We start from the raw sequence: 18,295 nt of genomic DNA on the forward strand, positions 1-18,295 counted from the left end.
ACAGATAATGTCATCATTACCCCAGTATTCTGATTTATCTTAGTCCAGACCCGATTTTGTTCTTATCTCTGATTGAAGCCTGCTCTTTTCTTGGTTTCTTTAACAGCTGTGTATATAGCAATACCAACTTTCAAAGCTGCAGAACTCCAACTCTGAGTCTTAGGTGTCATAGGTAGCCAAAGTTCCAGGGAGATACCAGGTTATACATATATAGCAGAGCACCTCAAAAATCTAAAAATAACGTTAACAACTCTGAACTAAATGTGATTGCTATAAAAGCTTACAATCTAGGTCCCAATTTTCTTACAGGTGTTTTCTAAAAAAGACCATAAAATATTCATCCCTTTGTTTCTGGCTTATTTTGTACCACATTATTTCCCCAAGTTTCATTCACCTTGTTGCATGTCTCACGACTTCATTCTTTTCAATAGCCGTACAGTGTTCTATCATCTGTATACACCACAGTTCACCATTTTACTTTTCAATGTATCCTTCACCCAACTCCATCGATTGAGCATCATGTATAATGTGCAAAGTCAATGATCCGTGTCTCATATTATCTTCACTTAGTTGTACAATCATCAACGTTCTCAGTTTTAGGCAATTTTCTTTGCTCCAAAGAGAAATACAACTGATAAACACACCCTCACTAAACAGAAAGTTCAAACCTTCCCTTAACTCTTGTGTCCCCACCCCCAATTGTTAGTTTTTAGTCATTTTTTATTGGACTGCTTCCTCAAATGTCTTTCTTAGACAAGGTTCATGGGGGATAGACCTTATCATCCTTTTCATCCTTTACATGTCTGAAAATGAACTTCGAACTCACCACTGGTTCACAGTATGGTTGAATGTAGTGTGGTCTGAGTCTAGGTCCTTTATAGGGAATATTTCCTTTTCACTCTAGGAATTTGTAGATTCTTTTTGTTCTTCATATTCTGCAAAAACAACCTGAATCAAAGTGTGGCTCTATTTTCATTAATTCTTTCCAGGAGCTTGATGAACCCTTTCAATATGAAGATGTGAGCTTTTCTTTAAGTCAGAGCAATTTTCATTTACTATTTCTTTGATAATTTTCCTGCCTTCTAGGTTCTGTCCTCCCTTTCTGGAACTCTGACTGAGTCCGTCCTAGACTGACCTTCTGTCTCTTGTATTTCCTTCAAGTCTCCACTTCTTTGAAATTTTGCTGCATGTCCTGGGAGCTTTCATTGACTGCCTTCCAATACCTTATCTTACAAAAATATATCTCTTTACATCGCAAGTTGAATATTTAATTTATAATATATTTTTCTTGCCCTCTGTTTAATTGTCATGCGTAGCAGGATACAGTAGCCTTTTTTTTTTTTTTCTTTTTAGGATATTAGTAAGAGTTATTTTAAAATTTGTGTCTGTTCCCAAAATTATCTTCTGGGTCAGGGGTTTTGTTTGCTCACGATGGTCTTCTTACTTCATGGCTCTGGCTTTCTGGACATGTGCAGTGCTCCCCGACTATGTCCTTTAGGAACAAGGGGACGGGTTGGCTTCCCTGGCATGGGCCTTGCCTGCTGTGTTAGGTGTAGGTGGTTCTTTTCTCCTGCATCAGGAGACTGACTGAAAGTATGCATGGGGTGGGGCGTGTGGTGGCGGTGGGGTGCTGTCCCGCAGGTTAGACTTCAGGTTGAGAAGGGTGCAGAGCTTGTTCTTTTAGGGTGGGCACCACCCCAGAGTGCTGTACTGGTACGGCACCATCACCCTCCTGCAGCCTTAGTTATCCCCAGGAAGCTTGCTTGATTTCTTTGGGTAAGTGCTGTTTAACTTCTCCCCTGAAGGTCAATGCTAGTTTGGTTCTAAGAAGGCGGAGTAGGAGGCGGGAGGGGTGGGAGCTGTGGACTCGGTCTGCTCCCAGCACCCTCCCACTGTTGAGTGGGTCTGGCTCCTCTGCTGCTCCCCGCATTCCAGGCTGCCCCCTCCTCACTGCCTTCCATTTCTCAACAGGCTTCCATCAATGTGTTGAGGTAGCCTCTGGTAGCCCCCCGCTTCACTTTTATTTTAAAAGTTTATTCCTCAACTTCTGTTTTACTGGATTGGGGAAGATGAACTAGGACCATGTATATACTCAGACTAATATTTCAAGTCAGAAATTCCTTCACTGACGGTTTTCCTAGTAAAAATAGAATTCTTTACTGACATGAAACACCAGCTGTTCACCCGTCTCTAATTATTTTCTAGAAATAATTAGATTCAAGGATTTGGAAATTAAACAACCCTGAAGAAATAAAAGCACAGAGGTAAATGTTCACATCTTCCTCCTTCAGTAATCTGTAAATAACAACCTTCCCTCTTCTTCTCTACAAATATGAAAATGGCCAGGGCCAATGAGCTGTGTCCAGAGTTGCAGGGGGAGCTGCTGTCTACTCCTTCCTGACATGACTCTAGCAGGAAACCTGGATTGGTGACTATTTCTTATGAATTTCCTTTTTGGTCACTACCATCAGCTCTCTGTTTTTTTCCTTTCTCTTGTCAGAAACAGGATTTGCTGAACCTTGGGCAAGCTTGCACCTGTCTGTGGGCTTCTTGGTGCCTGGGAAGCTGGGAAGCTGGGAAGGGGAGGGAAATTAGACCCAGAAGAAAAGGAGACCAGGAAAATCTGAACTAAAGGACGTCTAAGGGAACCCCAGTGTTTCTGTCCTCATCCTGGACACAGCTGATGTTGGTTTATCCAATGAGACCCTGACTTAGGCTTCCAGGCTACAATGACAGATGCCACGCAATGGATCTTTAAGTAATGCCCATTGCTTCTGGGGTGAGTTTAAACTATGCGGCCTGGTAAGAACAATGCAGATGGTAAAGGTTGCCTGAATACTTTCTAGGGGCAGTGTCACATGCACTGATCATTTACTCATCACAAGCATCCTAGGAAGTAGAACTGATGTGAGAGTCATTTTTCAGGTGGGAAATGGAAGCTCGGAGAGATAAGAAGACTTGCCCCAAGGGCACCATCAGCAAGTGACAGGGCTGGGATAGGAACCCAGGTAAACTGAAGCTCAGAGCTGCCTCCTCTTTGCTGACCTGGGCTGGTCCTGGGCTCGTGGGCCAGACTCGATAATCCTCATCCAAAGGCAGCCACTGCCTGAGACACCTGCTCTGGGCACAGGACATGGCTTGGGCACTGCGTGGGCAAGGAGTGAGATGGCCACTGGGATAACAGGCTTGAGACAGCCCAGCTAATTCTATAGATCAGCAAGGCATTCCTAGAGAGGGACCTGGGTTTCTGTTTAGGTAATGGGGGAGCCGAATGAACAGGGAAACTTCCAGGTAACAGTACGAATTAGACCAGCAGAGCTTTAAGCTCTGCCACTCTAGTCCAGTTATTCTCAACCAGCAGCATCAGCTGTATTTGGATGTGTTAGAAATGCAGATTTTTGGCCTACTCCACACTGCAGTCAGAAACCCTGGGAGTGGAGCCAGAGTTTACCAGGGGATTCTGATGCTCTCTCAAGCTTGAGAATCACTGCAGTAGTCCAGCACATCCTTTTACAATTGAAGACAGATGTGGTATGTGACTTCTCAAGGTCACTCAGCAAATTAACAGTGGAGAGTGGATTCGAACCCAAGACTCATGATTTCTTGGCCCATGTTATTTCCCCCATGCAGTGTGTGCTGGTTTGAAAATATTATATACGCCAGAAAAGCCATGTTTTACACTTGATCCAATCTTGTGGAGGCAGCCATTTCTGTTAATCCTAATTGAATACTGCTGGTTGGAAACTTTTGATTAGATTTTCTCCACCGAGATGTGATAAACTCAATTGTGGGTGTGATCTTTTGATTAGATGGAGATGTGACTCCACCCATTCTGGGTGGGACTTAATTAGTTTACTGAAGTTCTTTAAAAGAGGAAACATTTTGGAGAGAACTCAGAGCAGACAGAGCGTACAGAAATGACAGATGCCTCAAAGCCAACAGAAGCCACACAGCACAGCTGACACAGATGCAGGCATGTGGAGAACAGAGACACGGATGTTTGGAGATTCTTGGAACCCAGAAGATGTTGCCATGAGACGGTAAGCAAGCTAGAACCTGGAGACAGCCATGGGAAACCAAGAGTTGAAAACCAGCCCCAAAGAAGCAAAGTGAGGAATACCCACAGGGACTGAAAGTGATGGAATCCAGGAACAAAGGACCAGCAGATGCCAGCCACGTGACTTCCCAGCTGACAGAGGCGCTCCTGACCCACTGATTGTTCTTGAGTGAAGGTAACCTCCTGTTAGTGACCTAATTTGGACACTTTCACTTCCTTCGAACTGCAAACTTGTAACATATTAAATTCCCCCTTTTAAAAGCCATTCCAGTTCTGGTATATCACATTCCGCAGTTAGCAAGCTAACACAGATTTGGTATCAGAGAAGTGGGGTGCTGCTATGTTTTGCAAATGCCAAACATGTTGGAATGGCTTTTTCAATGACTAAGGGGAAGATTCTGGAAGGGTTGTGAGGAGGTTGTTAGAGAAGGCCTAGTGTGCTTTGAAGGGACTGTTTGTAGAAATGTGGACTCTAAGGATATCTCTGACAAGGCTTTAGGCAGAAATGAGGAATATGTCATTGCAAACTGGAAGAAAGTGATCCCTGTTTTAAAATAGCAGATAATTTGGTCAAATCAAGTACTGCTGTTGGATGGAAGTTAGAATTTAAAGGCAATGACCCTAGATACTTAGCTGAGAAAATTTTCAAAGTGAATGTGGAAAATGCAGCTTGGTTTCTCCTTGAACCTTACGGTAGCATGTGAGAGGAAAGAGATAAGTTGAGAATTGAACTCTTAGGTACAAAGAAAACAGAAACTAGTGTTCTGGAAAATTCTAGGCTTCCAAAAATTGAGACATCAGTGAATAGGGCCTAGGTGAGGATTTGTCCAAGTATGGAAGTAGTCAGCCATTACAGGACAAGTGATGACTGGAGCTTGAGTTATCCAGAAGGATTTGTGGAAAGTCCTTTTGTCTGAGGAGGATGATCCCAACACATTGTACAGAAAACCAACAAGAGTATTGTGGGATCTGTATAAATACTGCCAGTCTGGACTAAAAGGGACAGAAAAGGGACACAGTGAACAAAAGATGTCTTCAGAGGCAGAACGATGGAAGGTAAGGTTTGGAGCCATGAAATGCTGGCCAGGAGCAGACCCACCACCTATAAGGAAAGGATGAGTTTGCCTTGGAAGTAGAGGGTGGGTCTTCCACCTCAGTGCTCAGGAAGGGATGTGCCACCTCAGGCCTCAGAGAGGGTGGAGCATATAAATGGAGGGTTAGGGGGAGCCTGGCTGCCACCTCATTGTTCTGGAGGGGTTGAGCGTGTGCCCTAGAGATGGCAAAGAGCTGAGTTATGGCCCCAGTGGAGAGGCTGGAGCCGAGAAAAAATGGTACTCTCAACGAGCCCCAGTGTAACAACTCACCCCAGCATTTGGAGAGAGAACAAGGCTGCTGTATACGCCCTTGGAAAGGGTGGAACTGCCGCTTTCTAAAGCCCCAAGGATGAATGACACACAGACTTTGAAATCCAATGGAGTTTGCCCTGCAGGTTTTAGGAACTGTAGGGGTCCAGGGACCCCTGAGTTCCTTCCAGTTTCTCCCTGTGGAAGTGGAAACATGCGTCCTATGACTGTCCCTCCTTTGTATATTGGAAGCAGATAACTTGTTCTGAGTTTTACAGATCCAGAGCCAGAGGAGAACTTTTGTATTAGAATAGACCAAACCATAACAGACTTTGATGAGATTTTGTACTGGTTTTAACTTTGTATTGTATTTGTATTGTACTGAAAAGTATTTGTGATATTGCGATAGAATGAATGTATTTTATATATGGAAAACACATGTCTTTTGGGGGCTTCAGTGGGTGGAATGTGCTGGTTTGAAAACATTATATAACCTAGAAAAGCCATGTTTTAATCATGATTCAGTCTTTGGAGGCAGTTGTTTCTGTTAATCCTATATTCCTAGGTTGGAAACTTCTGAATAGATTATCCCTGCCGAGATGTGACACACCAATTGTGGGTGTGATCTTTTGATTAGAGGAGAGTGACTCCACCCATTCCAAGTGGGTCTTGGTTAGTGTGCTGGTCTGAATCTGTGGTGGACCCCAGAAAAGCCATGCCCTTTAATACTCATTCAATACTGCTGGGTGGGAGCATTTTGATTGTTTCCATGAAGATGTGACCCACCCAATTGTGGGTGGTAACTTTTGATTAGATGATTTCCATGGAGGTGTGTCTCCACCCATTGAAGGTGGAGTTGCTTACTGGAATCCTTTCAAAGAGGAAACATTTTGGAGCTCGTCCTTTTTTGGCAGAGCCACGAGAAAGCCAGCAGATGCCGCCATGTTCGCTATGTGCTCTTCCAGCTGAGAGAAAAACGTTGAATGTCGTCAGCCTTCTTGAACCAAGGTATCTTTCCCCGGATACCTTAAATTGGACATTTCTATAAATCTGTTTTAATTGGGACATTTTCTCAGCCTTAGAGCTGTAAACTAACAACTTATTAAATTCCCTTTTTTAAAAGTAATTCTGTTTCCGGTATATTGCATTCTGGCAGAGAGCAAACTAGAACAATTAGTTTACCGAAGTCCTTTAAAAAAGGAAACAGTCTGGAAAGAGCTCAGAGCAGACAGAGCATAAAGAAATGACAGAAGCCTCAGAGCTGACAAAACTTCACAGCAGAGCTGACACAGATGTGGACACATGGGGAGCAAACACGTGGATGTCTGGAAATGTTTGGAGCCCAGCAGATATCACCATGAGATGTTAAGCAAGCCAGAACCTGGAGAGAACCAAGGGAAGCCAAGAGATGAAAGCCAGCCCCGGAGAAGTCAAGTGAGAAACCCTCACAGGGTCAGAGGCTGAAAGCAATGGAACCCAGGAACAGCGAGCCAGCAGATGCCAGCTATATGGCTTCCCAGCTGACAGAGGTGCTCCTGACCCATCAACCTTTCTTGAGTGAAGATAACCTCTCGTTGGTGTCTTAATTTGGATACTTTCACTTTCTTAGAACTGCGAACTTGTAACTCTAAATTTCCCTTTTTAAAAGCCACTCCAGTTCTGGTATATTTGCATGCACTGTGTTAGCTTGCAAACTAACACACAGTGCCATCTTTTAATTCTGTTCTTTTCGCCAGGGCCATCAAAACACAGAAGTGTATAATCTAGAAGTTTGCATGAATAAAGTTTGAAAGATTAATTTCTACCAAATTTCTGACAGGTGAATAAGAATAGATGGTAAAAGGAAGAAAGAAAAAAAAAAAAAAACAAAACAGGAAGGATTTCCACCTCCCCCAAACCAAGACAATCTTCTGGAAATTGTGGCAAAGTATAAATGCAGTGAAATTGTTATGGCCTCATTAGTTGACCTGAAAAAACAATCGGAGTAAACATTATATTTGTTAGTTATTTTAATTTCCCACCACTCGTAAATTCTTTCTCAGGTGTCCTTGGTCCCAAATAAAACCAACCTTTCTGGATGCCTTGTGTTTGGCTTCCTTCCCACTGAGCTTATCTCAACTGCTTTTGTCTTTGCTTTTGATTTGCTTCTACTTTTAGACTTTCTCAAATACATATATTTTTTGATTATTATAAGTGACTGCCCCCCGCAGGCAGACAGCCACTGGGGTTGTCAGGGTGGCTGGAGACCCTTGAAGTGGTGCCTCTCCGTTACAGGCTGCATCATTCGCTTATACTGTTCTTCCTCCTAAAATAGACAAGGCCAAAGAGCGGCTGGCTCACTGAAGTCTGTCACTGTGGTTGTGTGAAGCTGTGTGTACCCTAGAAAAGATCAAGTTCTTAAATTTAATCCATTCCTGTGGGTGTGGATGACTGTGAGTAGCATGTTTCGGTGAGTAGGATCTTAAGTTGAGATGGGACTCACCTCATTCAGGGGTGGGGGGTCTTTATCCTCTTACTTGAGTCCTTCAAGAGGATAAAAAATGTTAAAAGCCCAAGAAAGAAGCTAAAATAGAGAAAAGCATGGCAGTTCAGAGAGAAAGCCACGCAGGGAGCAACCAGAGCTGACAGCAACGAAGCCCCAAGAAAAGGACCAGCAGACACCATTATGTGCCTTCCCGTGCGACAAGGAGTCCCGATCGCCAGCAGCCTTTCTTCAGGAAGAAAGTATCGTCCTATTGAGGCCTCGATTTGGACATTTTCATGGCCTTAAAACTGTAAACTTTAAGTGAATAAATCCCCATCGTTAAAAGCCAGTCCATTTCTGGTCTATTGCATTTCGCCAGCTTTAGCAAACCAAAACAGTCACTCGCGTGCCTGAAAAATCCCTCAAGCCATACAACTCGGCTGGCGAAGAAGGCACTGCTCAGGGTGGTGCTTCCCTGGCTGTGCAGTCAGGTGAGCTGAAACCAGGAGGGGCAGGAGTGAATGCCCCTTCCCACCTCCATCCTGCAGGACAGTCTTCACAGCTTCTCCTTCAAGGCTCTGTGCCCTTGGAGGGAGGTCAGGTGCTCCAGCAATGCCCTGGGCTGTGCAGGGTCTTCCACTGGACCCTAGAAAGGACCGAATCTGGCAAGACTAGTCTTGCCAACCTGTCAGGTGGGGAGAGAGTTCTTTGATGAGTGGAATAAGGTACAGGCGTGGCTCAGTGTGCTTAATGAATACACATATTCAAAAGGCATATGGAAATTTGGTGCAAGTTGCTCATCTTCTGACCTTGGGCAGGTTATGTGGCACCATTGCCTTACCTGTGGAATGGAGATTTGGGGGGCAAGAAGGCTGGCTCCCATCTGGTTGTGCTCCTTGCAGGTCCCTCCAAGTAGAGCAGGGCCCATGTAGGTTCTTGTCCTTGTGTTGGCTGTTTTGGGCATCCACGTAGGATTTGATTGAGAGTCATTCCATGGCTAGGAAGCAAATGTCTTAAGACACGATGCTGAAAGAATCTTGCAGCTCTAAAATTTCCAATGTCCCAGGTCTCTTCTCGGAACGGCGGCTGCTATGCTCCTTTTTGCCACAAGAGAGCGATGAAAGAACACCTTGTTCACTCCGGTGTGGTGGAATGCAGCAACCTCTCCTGGATGTAGGGAGCTTGACCACTCTCTTCACTCTTTCCCTTTCTTCTCCTGGTCAGATTCGCTCTGGGTTGTTGGATCTTGAGAAAGGTACCAGGTTAGAATTTTGTGGGGACTTCCATGTCCTCACGAGGTCAGTGTCCTGAGGTCTGGTTCCCTTCCTCTGTAAACAGACCTGGCATTGCCCTTAGGAGCTGAGGGATGCTGCCCGGGGCAGGGTCTTATGGGGACCATTTTGTGCTAGGCTGTCCCAGCCCTTCCCCTTTAGAAACCGAACTAGGACTTTGTGATTTCTTAAGCAGGGACTTATCAAATGGCATGTTGCAGGTTTGGTAGAGGCAGTGCACCTCCCAAGTAGCCTGTGCTTATGCCCGGGAATCCTATTCCAGCGGGCAGAGTGTGAACTTGGCTCCTGAGACCTGAGGGTTTGGGAAGAGGTAGGCTCCTGAATTATTTTTCTGGGATAAGTGTTACATTGGAGAGACTACCACTCTATCCAGCTCCTCATTTACTTACTTTTTTAGAGATGGAACTGGTTGTTGCATTAGCTAGGTTCTACAGAGAAACAGAACAGACAGGGTATATATATTTTATGAGATTTATTATAGGATTTGGCTCATGTAACCATGGGGATTGGCAAGTCCAAATTCTGTGGGCAGGCTACAAGCTGGAAACTTAAGAAAAAGTGATTGTGAAATCTGGCATGTCCAAATCCTGTAGGTCTGAAACTGGAAACTCTAATGAAGGTGAAGTTGAATTCACCCAGAAGCTGGATGGCTGAATAAGAGGCAGAAATTCTTCTTTTCAACTTCCAAAATCCTCAGTTCTTGATGTAAGACCTCCAACCGATTGGGTGACTAGACTTCCCTCATTGCTGAGGGTAATATCTTTCGTAATTGTAGATGCAACTGGCAGTAGTTGCAATCAATGACTAATGATCTAAATCCATCTACTAAATCCCCTCCAGTAACAATCAGGCCCAAATTTGCTTCACCGAACAACTGAGCACCATAAGCTAGCCAAGTTGGCATGTGAAATTAGTCTATGCACTGATTGGAGGAGACTCCTGTCACTGCTGGGGACAGTCTCCTTTGCTGATTGTAGATGAGCTCAACCATAGGTGCAATCAACAACTGATGATCTAAATCCATCTACTAAATACCCTACAGTAATACTTAGGTCACTTCTTGCTTGATCAAACAACTGGACACCATAACCTGGATAGGTAAAATTCAAAGACACATGAATTTAACTATCAAAGTTATGATAGTTGATAGTAACTACTAATAACATATTTTCCATAGAGTAAGAAAAAATTTTTAATAAACCTAATACTGCTAGAATGTTAGCACTCCAAACTGGTCCAGATTCTCTTTTTTCCTGTAAGAAAATTGAAGCTCACAGTACTGAAGTGATTTGTTTGAAGTCAAGGAAAATCAAGCCTGTAACTCAGGCCTCTTCTGGTTCCCTTGATTACATCTCCATTATATCACCCCAAACCTTGAGATGTCTCCATAATGTCCTGGATACTGGAAGAGATCTTGAGTCCACCTCTTTCTTCAACCACTGGGGCCCTTTGGTGACCATTAAGGCAGAGAACCAAGATTACAGCTCAACTCTGGGTGGGTTCATCGCAGAAAATTCCTCTAAGCAAATATCAATGCCTGACTCCATCAACACTGATGAAGAACATGTTGAGAATCAGTGAGGGAAGGGTGGGCAAGGAGGAGCTCAGGGACATTGACAATCTCTCTTGTGTCCTTGGCCCTCCCTAGAACCTCAGTATGGAGGTCAACCCACCCTGCACTTCCCTCCTGAGAAGGCATGTCAGTGACTTTGCTTGGAGGTGTGACCTCCATCCTCACATCAAGTACTGCTTTCTTCCAGCCACTTCAGGGGGTTTCTGCTATGGCGAATGTCTCCATCTCCTTGACCTGCCTTTAACACTTTGGTGTCCCCCTGGATCCTGGCATCCTGGAAGCTGTCTACCACTCTGTCTCAGCTTTGCATCTGGAATAGGTGTCCTTCCCAGAGAGGAAGGCTTTCCTGCCCTGGTCAACCATCCTGTGAGTCATGAAAGTCGCAGATGAGGAAGCCTGCCTAGAAATCAGAATGCCCCCTTCCCCCTGGTCCCTGTTTGGTAGCCTGCATCCTGCCTTCCCACCTCCCAGGTCTTGACTGTTTCAATTAATAGATGGGGAGTCTCTACATGTCTCTCCAGCTTCAGAAACGATTTGAGGAGGCTTACAGACAAAATACAATACAATGAAGGGAAAAAAACAGTGGGACAAATATTCAAGGAACCCAGGATAAGGAACATAAAAGAGGGAAGCACATGGCATAGAGGGGAACAGGGCTGGAGACTTAAGGCCTCCTTGTTGTCTCCTTGTCCTGGTGTTATGTTAGTTTCCGTGATGGAGGTGAGGTCTGCTCCCCATGCCTTGGAGATGATTGTGTGCCCAGGGAAGAGGGATATTTTAGTTAAGTTGCCTTCTTACCCTATGTAAGAAGGTAACACACCTTTAGCAATAATAGTTTACAAAAATCAAATTAAAAAAATATATCTTTCATAAACAATTCCAGAAGATCTATCATTTAAATAGAGGAGGATGTTGCCTTCTCTTCTCACCCCATTAGTTCCCTCCTCCACCCCCAAACCCTAAAAGCCCCAACCTTCCCCACTGCACATTCTCAATGTGAGCACTTAGACTTTCTTCTGAAGCCTGACTAGTGCAAAAGCCTTTTGTCTACATTTTAAAGTCTCCTTTTCCATGCAGAGTCTCAGGCAGTTTCTGGGGTTAAAATTCCATGTGCAGAATTTCGTCAGATATCTGGAGAGGTTCATCTTAGGACCCAGGTTACTGGATGGTTTTAGTTGACCTCTGGGCATTTCTGGTGGCAAGATGGGTAGCTATGGCTGGGCTGCAAGTTCTCCTCCATAAATGTCTCTTCAGCATCCAGCCAGCACCTGGTTTGTGGAGTTTCAGGACGTGTTTATGGGAATGAATTGAACTGACATTTCTATTTCTTTTGGCAAGAAAACCATATGACTTATGTTTTCTGCATGGCTTTGCTTATATGTGCATGTGTGTATTTTGACCACCATGGATCTTTGTCAGCCTATATACCCTAAAGAAGCTAGTTACTGTTCTCAGCTTTGGCGGCATGCAGGGACCACCTAGGGAGCTTATGATGTACTGATGCCCAGGTCTCCCACCCTTGGAGATGCTGATGTAATTGGATTATCAAGGTGATTTGGATATGCACCCAGGTGGAGGACTGCCATCCAGCCACTCCCCTCATACATCTTCATCCATCCTTCTTTGCTGACCCACAACTGAAATGGACATTCATCATTAAGAAGTACAAATAAAGAATCAATGGCAAGATGCCAGTCTGACCCTACTAGCTTTAAGCTGAACTCCTGGTGCCCCTGATTTGCAAGGAAGTGTCCTGCTCAAGTCACTTGGGGGATATTCCCAGGTAAGGAATTCTAAGGAGCCCCAGGAGAACAGGACTCTGCTGTGTGGTACAGCCCTGCTGGGCAGAGGTCTGGGGGGAAGGAGAGTAGCAAAAGGGGGCAGGCGGGAGAGATGTGTGACAGGAAACTTACCAAGGTCCACAGTGTCTGATCCTTGAACTCCATCGCTGAAGTATGGAAAGGCCATGTCTCCAAGCCCCTTTCCTGGGATGGGCAGGATGGAAGGAACAGCAGCCTCTGATGCCCCGGGGCTCAGCACCAGAGGGGTAGACAGATGGATTGGCTGGGTTGCCTGTCCATTTGCAGTCACCGGGAATCATGGTGGACCCTCTCTCTGAAAGAGTGGGTCCCTGGGCAGCTCCCCTCCCCCTGGTCCTTCCAGGCAAGCTTGGTGCATTCTCTTTAATTTGCCCATGGAAAGTGTTCAACCTCCCATTGCTTCCTCCACAGATCCGCACGAAAGACAGGGTCTTTGACAGCATAAGCCACCTCATCAACCACCACCTGGAGAATACCCTGCCCATCGTCTCCGCCGGGAGTGAACTCTGCCTCCAGCAGCCGGTGGAAAGGAAAGAGTGACCCACTGCTGGGCACGGCCTCACCCTGCCTGCTCTGAGCTGGGCATCCCCGACTCTGGGCCCCTCCATCAGGAACCCACATGCTTTCTTCCCCGTAGATGGGATTGGGGCCACGGAAGCTGGGGCAGCCGCCCGTAGGCTCAGGGTCTGATTCACAAACCCCAAACGGAAGGCTTCCTTACAGTTCAAGTTTAATAAACTTGGTCCAATTTCTCAAATGCATAGTAAAGGTGTACATAGCTATACATCCTGTACAAATGAACCCTCTATATTTATATTTTTTAAGACTAAGAAAGATATACGACTAATGTTCTGTGCTGTATGTTTTTAATGAAAAACAAACAAAAAAAGTTTGACTTGTGTTTGTCCAGGCAGCAATTTAAGTATGTTGACCCATTCCATTGGGAAATCCCATTAGGAGTCTGTGAATTTGGAGGTTAACTTAATAAGCACAAAACAAGCAGAATAGATGGCAATTAGTGAGTTTGATAATTAATATGGAATTGAAGTAGGATAAGTCAAAATGCTTCCCCAAAGAAGTCTGGCTCTGCAGTTAAAGCCCTTTGAACCTCCAATTCTGAAAGCATTGCTGTGCATTCTGATTGGGAGTTCTGATCTTGAAGATATTGCTGCCGCTCCTTCACCACGCCCCCTATGTACATTGCACATTGTGTGCAGTGAGTTTTAACCCTGGATAACTCCCTGCCGTTCCACTAAATACCAGGCATCGCTTCATGCCTCCTGCCAAGGACCATGTATCTGGCCCTGTTGTCTTGGGGTCCTTGAGGGGGACTCGTTTTACTTCTAAATTTGGCACTCAAAATAAGCTTCACTAAAGAAGGTCTTGGTTGGCAAGACCTTGATTGTTCTTAGTGTATAATGGAGAGGTAGTTGGAACAAACTCTTGGTTTATGTCTCCTTGCCAATGGGTTACTTTTAAGCTGCTTGTGGTAGCTGCTAATAAAATTGTTTTCTTTTCCCCTTATATTCAACAGGGGAAAAAGGCATGTATAAGAGCTATGTTGATGACAGAGAGAAGAATCTTTTCTCAGTTCATTCCTGCAGATACATGCATTAGCCAGTATGCCTGGGTCATCATTTGCCTGAAGCGTGGTGTCAGATTCAGAAGTTTTTGGAATCAATGTGAGGTTATGCTTCCAGAATAATTGGTGGGTGAAATGTCTTGTCTTCTCTATAACAGAGTTTACCAATCACTCCATAAAAAGGATGTGTACCCTTGTGCTGTGTTTTGTTTTGAATCCCTTTGAGAGAAGACAATGTGGTTTTCTGCCTGGTCACATGGCATTAGGAAAGTTGACAGTGTTTATAATTTTTTTTTAAAAAACCTAGGCTGAGATGACCACATGATTAAAAATATGTCATCTTTTAGAAGACAGATAAATTCATGCTTTCCTTGGCACCCACTTGGCTGTGCTAAGTGTTTGCTCTCTTCCCTGTGAAATCTTGTAGCCTCTGGCATCCCTCTTGATCTGTGGAACAGAAAGAGGCTCTCCACATGTGTCAAGCTGGATAGTAATAATTTGATGCTTTAAGAGTGAGGAGTTAGGGTGAAATATGAAAGGATCTGGTAACAATTCTGCAAAGTTCTAATACTGAGTGTCACAACCCCATGTCTGCTTTAGGGGAATATGGGTGGCAGAGAGAAAACATGGTCAGCATCATTGGGGTTGGATTGGGTGCTGATCCAAGGCTCCTTTGGGGTTCTTGACCTTTGAGGGTCCAGGGACTCTAAGAGGACAGTGGAGTCCTCCAGAATGTTCTGCAGTGCCCTAGAGCCCTGCGGGAGTCCTGCATTAACCTAGATCTCCATGCCCTTCCTGGGTTGGTTCTGGTCTCAGTTCTCTGCTCCAAGTTATCCAGAAGCAGTAGCAGCTACATAGGGACTGTGGGCAGCAGCTATTGCTGGCATGACCACAGAGACCTTGGAGTCTTTTTAAAGCCTGCCTCTGGTCTCCTGGAAGGCCAAACATTCTCAAACTTCTAGGGAGGCCTTACTTTCAGAGGGACGTATGTACCTCCTGCGTGGGTCTTTTATAAACATGTATAGAAGGACTTTTCTTTGGACATTTGTGCACTCTCCACTTTGCACCACCAAAGACACTAGTATGTAGGAGGGAATATCAGGCTAAGAAACAAAAGTTAAGAACCCTGAACACCTTAAAATTCCATCTGCTTTCTTTTTTCTCTTAGAGGACTAAAGAACTGGTAATCTGCAGTTTTAGTAAATCTGCTCCAAAGTCTGTTTATCTCGATGGTGATAAGCAATATAAATAAAATTTTTTGCATGAGAATCAATTTAGAAAATTTTAAGTATGGGGGGGTCAAGATTTTTCTTTCCAATATTACTTCAAACTTTGTATTTTTAAACTCAGATCATAGGATTACTTTCAATGGAAGTGTGACAGTGAAAAATTGAGACTCCTTTTTAGCCAGGAAAGCCGATTTGAAATGTAGCAGATGGCAGTGATTTTCTAATCTTCCATCTCTCCCATTTGCAAGGCATGTTAGAGCTCACGCAAGTTATCTCATCTCTCCTTCCAAACATCCGCATGATAGGGTTGCCCTGTGATCTTCATAGAGGGGAAACTGAGGCTCAGATTGGTGCCATAACTTGCAAAAGGCTGCCAGGTGAGCTCACTGCAGAGCTCTTCCACTCACTCAGCATTTCCTGCACTCCTGCTGTGGGCCCCCCAGTGCTTGGAGCTCAAGATTTGGAGACAGGCACCATGAGACCTCCTCCCTGCCCTGCCTAGGTGCCTTTTCCCTGTGGTTATTTGGGACTCCGTGTCTGCCAGGGTGGGAACAGGGTTGCTGAACTGCTCAGGCAGAGCAGCTCCTGGACCCATGATGTCCAGGGGTCCGACTCACCAGGCACCACTGCACTTGGCCATGTGTGTGCTGGGCCACTCAAAGCCAGCAGGGTCTGCCCCCGGGGGTCCATCCCATCATGCACCCACCCTTCACGTCTGCAGGAAGTGCAAGTGGTGGCAGCCAGCCACCCCCCATGGTGTCCCTCCCAGTTCTTGCCCTGGAGACCCCTGTCTTCCCACACCCACCACCTTTGCACTTAAAATTGTTTCTTGGTCCTGCTAACAAGCTCCTTGGGCCTCCAGTTGGGTTGCTCCTCACTGTTTCACATGAGCCCTGATTCCCTGACTTTTAAGGCTACCGCTGAGTAGCTCTGATAAAACTGCATATATAAACTACTCTCAATCTTTAAACCAACCAAATGCTTAATTATCCTGGCCGCCCCACTCCCCCCCTTTTTTTGGCTTTTTGTACTTGAAGGGGCTAGCTGACTGGGTGCAGGCTAAGCTTTTTGAACAGTCATTCATAAACAGCTATTTTTCTTAAGGCTTTCTTAGCTGTTGGGGGTAGATGGACAAAGGCCCATGTGAGCTCCATGGAGAAACCTTCAAGGGACATCTTGGCAAATTTCAAACCAAGGTAGAAGTGGTGAGCTGAGGTGAAAAGGTGAAGGGCTGGTTTAGGGAGAAGGACCGACTCAAGGGGATGACAGAAGGCCTGAGCAGCACTTCTGCATGCCTCCCCGTACAATCCCCAAAGGGCCAGGTTCATAGAGCCACCATCAGTCTCTGTCCCCTGACTCTGCCCCATCCTGGGGTCCTTCTAAAGACGTGGGCCCTGGCCCATGCTTTCAGCTAGCATCAGAAGCTTGGCTGGGCTCTTTATAAAAGTAATGCTTTACAACTAAGTCCTGGTGGATCGGCCGCAGTGGCTCAGCAGGCAGAGTTCTTGCCTGGCATGCCAGAGACCTGGGTTCAATTATCGGTGCTTGCCCAATCAAAAAAAAAAAAAAACAACTAAGTCCTGGCCCTTCTTTTCTGTGACTCTGTCACCATGCGTGTGTAAGTCGGTCACACACTGATCTCCTGGCCAGTGTTGGGGCAGAGGGCTCTGGTTACAGGGCCCCTGCAGACAGTTCAGACAGGGCTGGCTCAGCCTTGGCACCAGCACATGTGGAGCCATCTCAAGCAAGTTGCAGGATGTCTCTGAGCCTTGGTTTGCTCCAGGCTGTTCAACAGTCCCCATTGCGAGATGTATTGGGTGGGTTGAGTGATTATATGTAAAAGTGAGAAGAATCTGTGAATCAGTAAAGCACCCATGAGTTCTCTCTCACTGGCTGAATAGTTGGTTTGTATTCTACATATATATACCTTCCTGTATATAAAAGGCTGGTTGATGGCCCTCCTGGAAATGGAAAAGGGAACTGTGGAAAGAGTGCAAATATATGATTGCAGGACTTAGTTTTGAATTGGGTTTTGGAATGATGAACTGGTCCTGTAATGGAGCTTCTAAATTTGGAGACAACACACACTGCTGGAACATATTGCAAACCTAGAACTGTCACTACTGCATATAGGATAACAAGGAAAGGAGCTCCATGGAGGAGTTGGAGGGCCCCCATTTTTCAGATGAGGGAACTGAAGCCAAGCGTCGTGCTGGCTGGGAGGCTGTTGTCCTACAGCAACATTGACTGTAGAAGAGAGTGCAAGACTTACTAAGGTTCTTCAAGGATACCAGTGAAGCTCTGTCCTGATGGAAAATGGTAAATAGTTCCTCTCTTGATTTACGTACCATATCAAAATACATAAAACCCTGAGTCATTCAGATGGATGAAGTGTCTCTAGTTCCTCCGTCTTAGTTTGGGTTCCTTCAGAAGCAGTGCCTGAGATGAAGATTTGAGAGCATGTCGTATATTTGGGTGGTGATCCCAAGAATAGAGAAAGGAAGGAAGCTGAGAAAGAGAGCATTACCAAGCAGGTTACCACGGCATGGGCAACTGGAATTAATCCTGCTGGGGAACTCCAGGAGACAGTGCTGAACACAACTCAAGGCCAAACCAACAGAGGGCAAGAGAGCTTGGGCATTTTATCCAAGTCCAGCACTGGCTGAAGGCTACTTCCAGGGACTATAACACCCTAGATTCCGGCTTGCCCTGTGCAACACCTGGACACACTTCCCAAGTTGGGGAAGTCCTCAAGCAAAGAGACATAGGTGCTTATAATAAATGAACTTAGAGCAGAAGGCATGCATCAGAACCACCTGGAGGGTTTGTTCAACCACAGATCTCTAGGGCCCCACTTCAGCTCTACTGAGTCAAAACAGCTAGGGGTAGGGCCTGAGCATTTGTATTTCAAATAAATTGTGAGGTGCTGCTTGCA

The 18,295-nt window shown here is 45.3% G+C and overlaps 1 protein-coding gene across 2 annotated transcripts in view; it reads left to right on the plus strand.

Annotated features, from left to right (window-relative positions):
• SHC3 (SHC adaptor protein 3) overlaps positions 1 to 13,643 on the plus strand; it is a 238,360-nt gene extending 224,717 nt beyond the window's left edge. The window contains exons 1-2 of one of the 2 annotated variants that reach the window (XR_013167296.1): positions 4,040 to 4,232; positions 12,961 to 13,070. Coding sequence is in view for 1 of the 2 variants with exons in the window: in XM_077139547.1 (XP_076995662.1) it covers positions 12,961 to 13,089 (129 nt within the window). In the remaining variant the exon portion in view is untranslated. Of the gene's footprint in view, positions 1 to 4,039; positions 4,233 to 12,960 lie in introns of those variants that run through there. The other variant, XM_077139547.1, reaches the window with a different exon arrangement.
• Positions 13,644 to 18,295: the final 4,652 nt, after the last annotated feature.

This window comes from Tamandua tetradactyla, chromosome 2 (genome assembly GCF_023851605.1).
Source record: "Tamandua tetradactyla isolate mTamTet1 chromosome 2, mTamTet1.pri, whole genome shotgun sequence".
Lineage (NCBI taxonomy): Eukaryota > Metazoa > Chordata > Mammalia > Pilosa > Myrmecophagidae > Tamandua > Tamandua tetradactyla.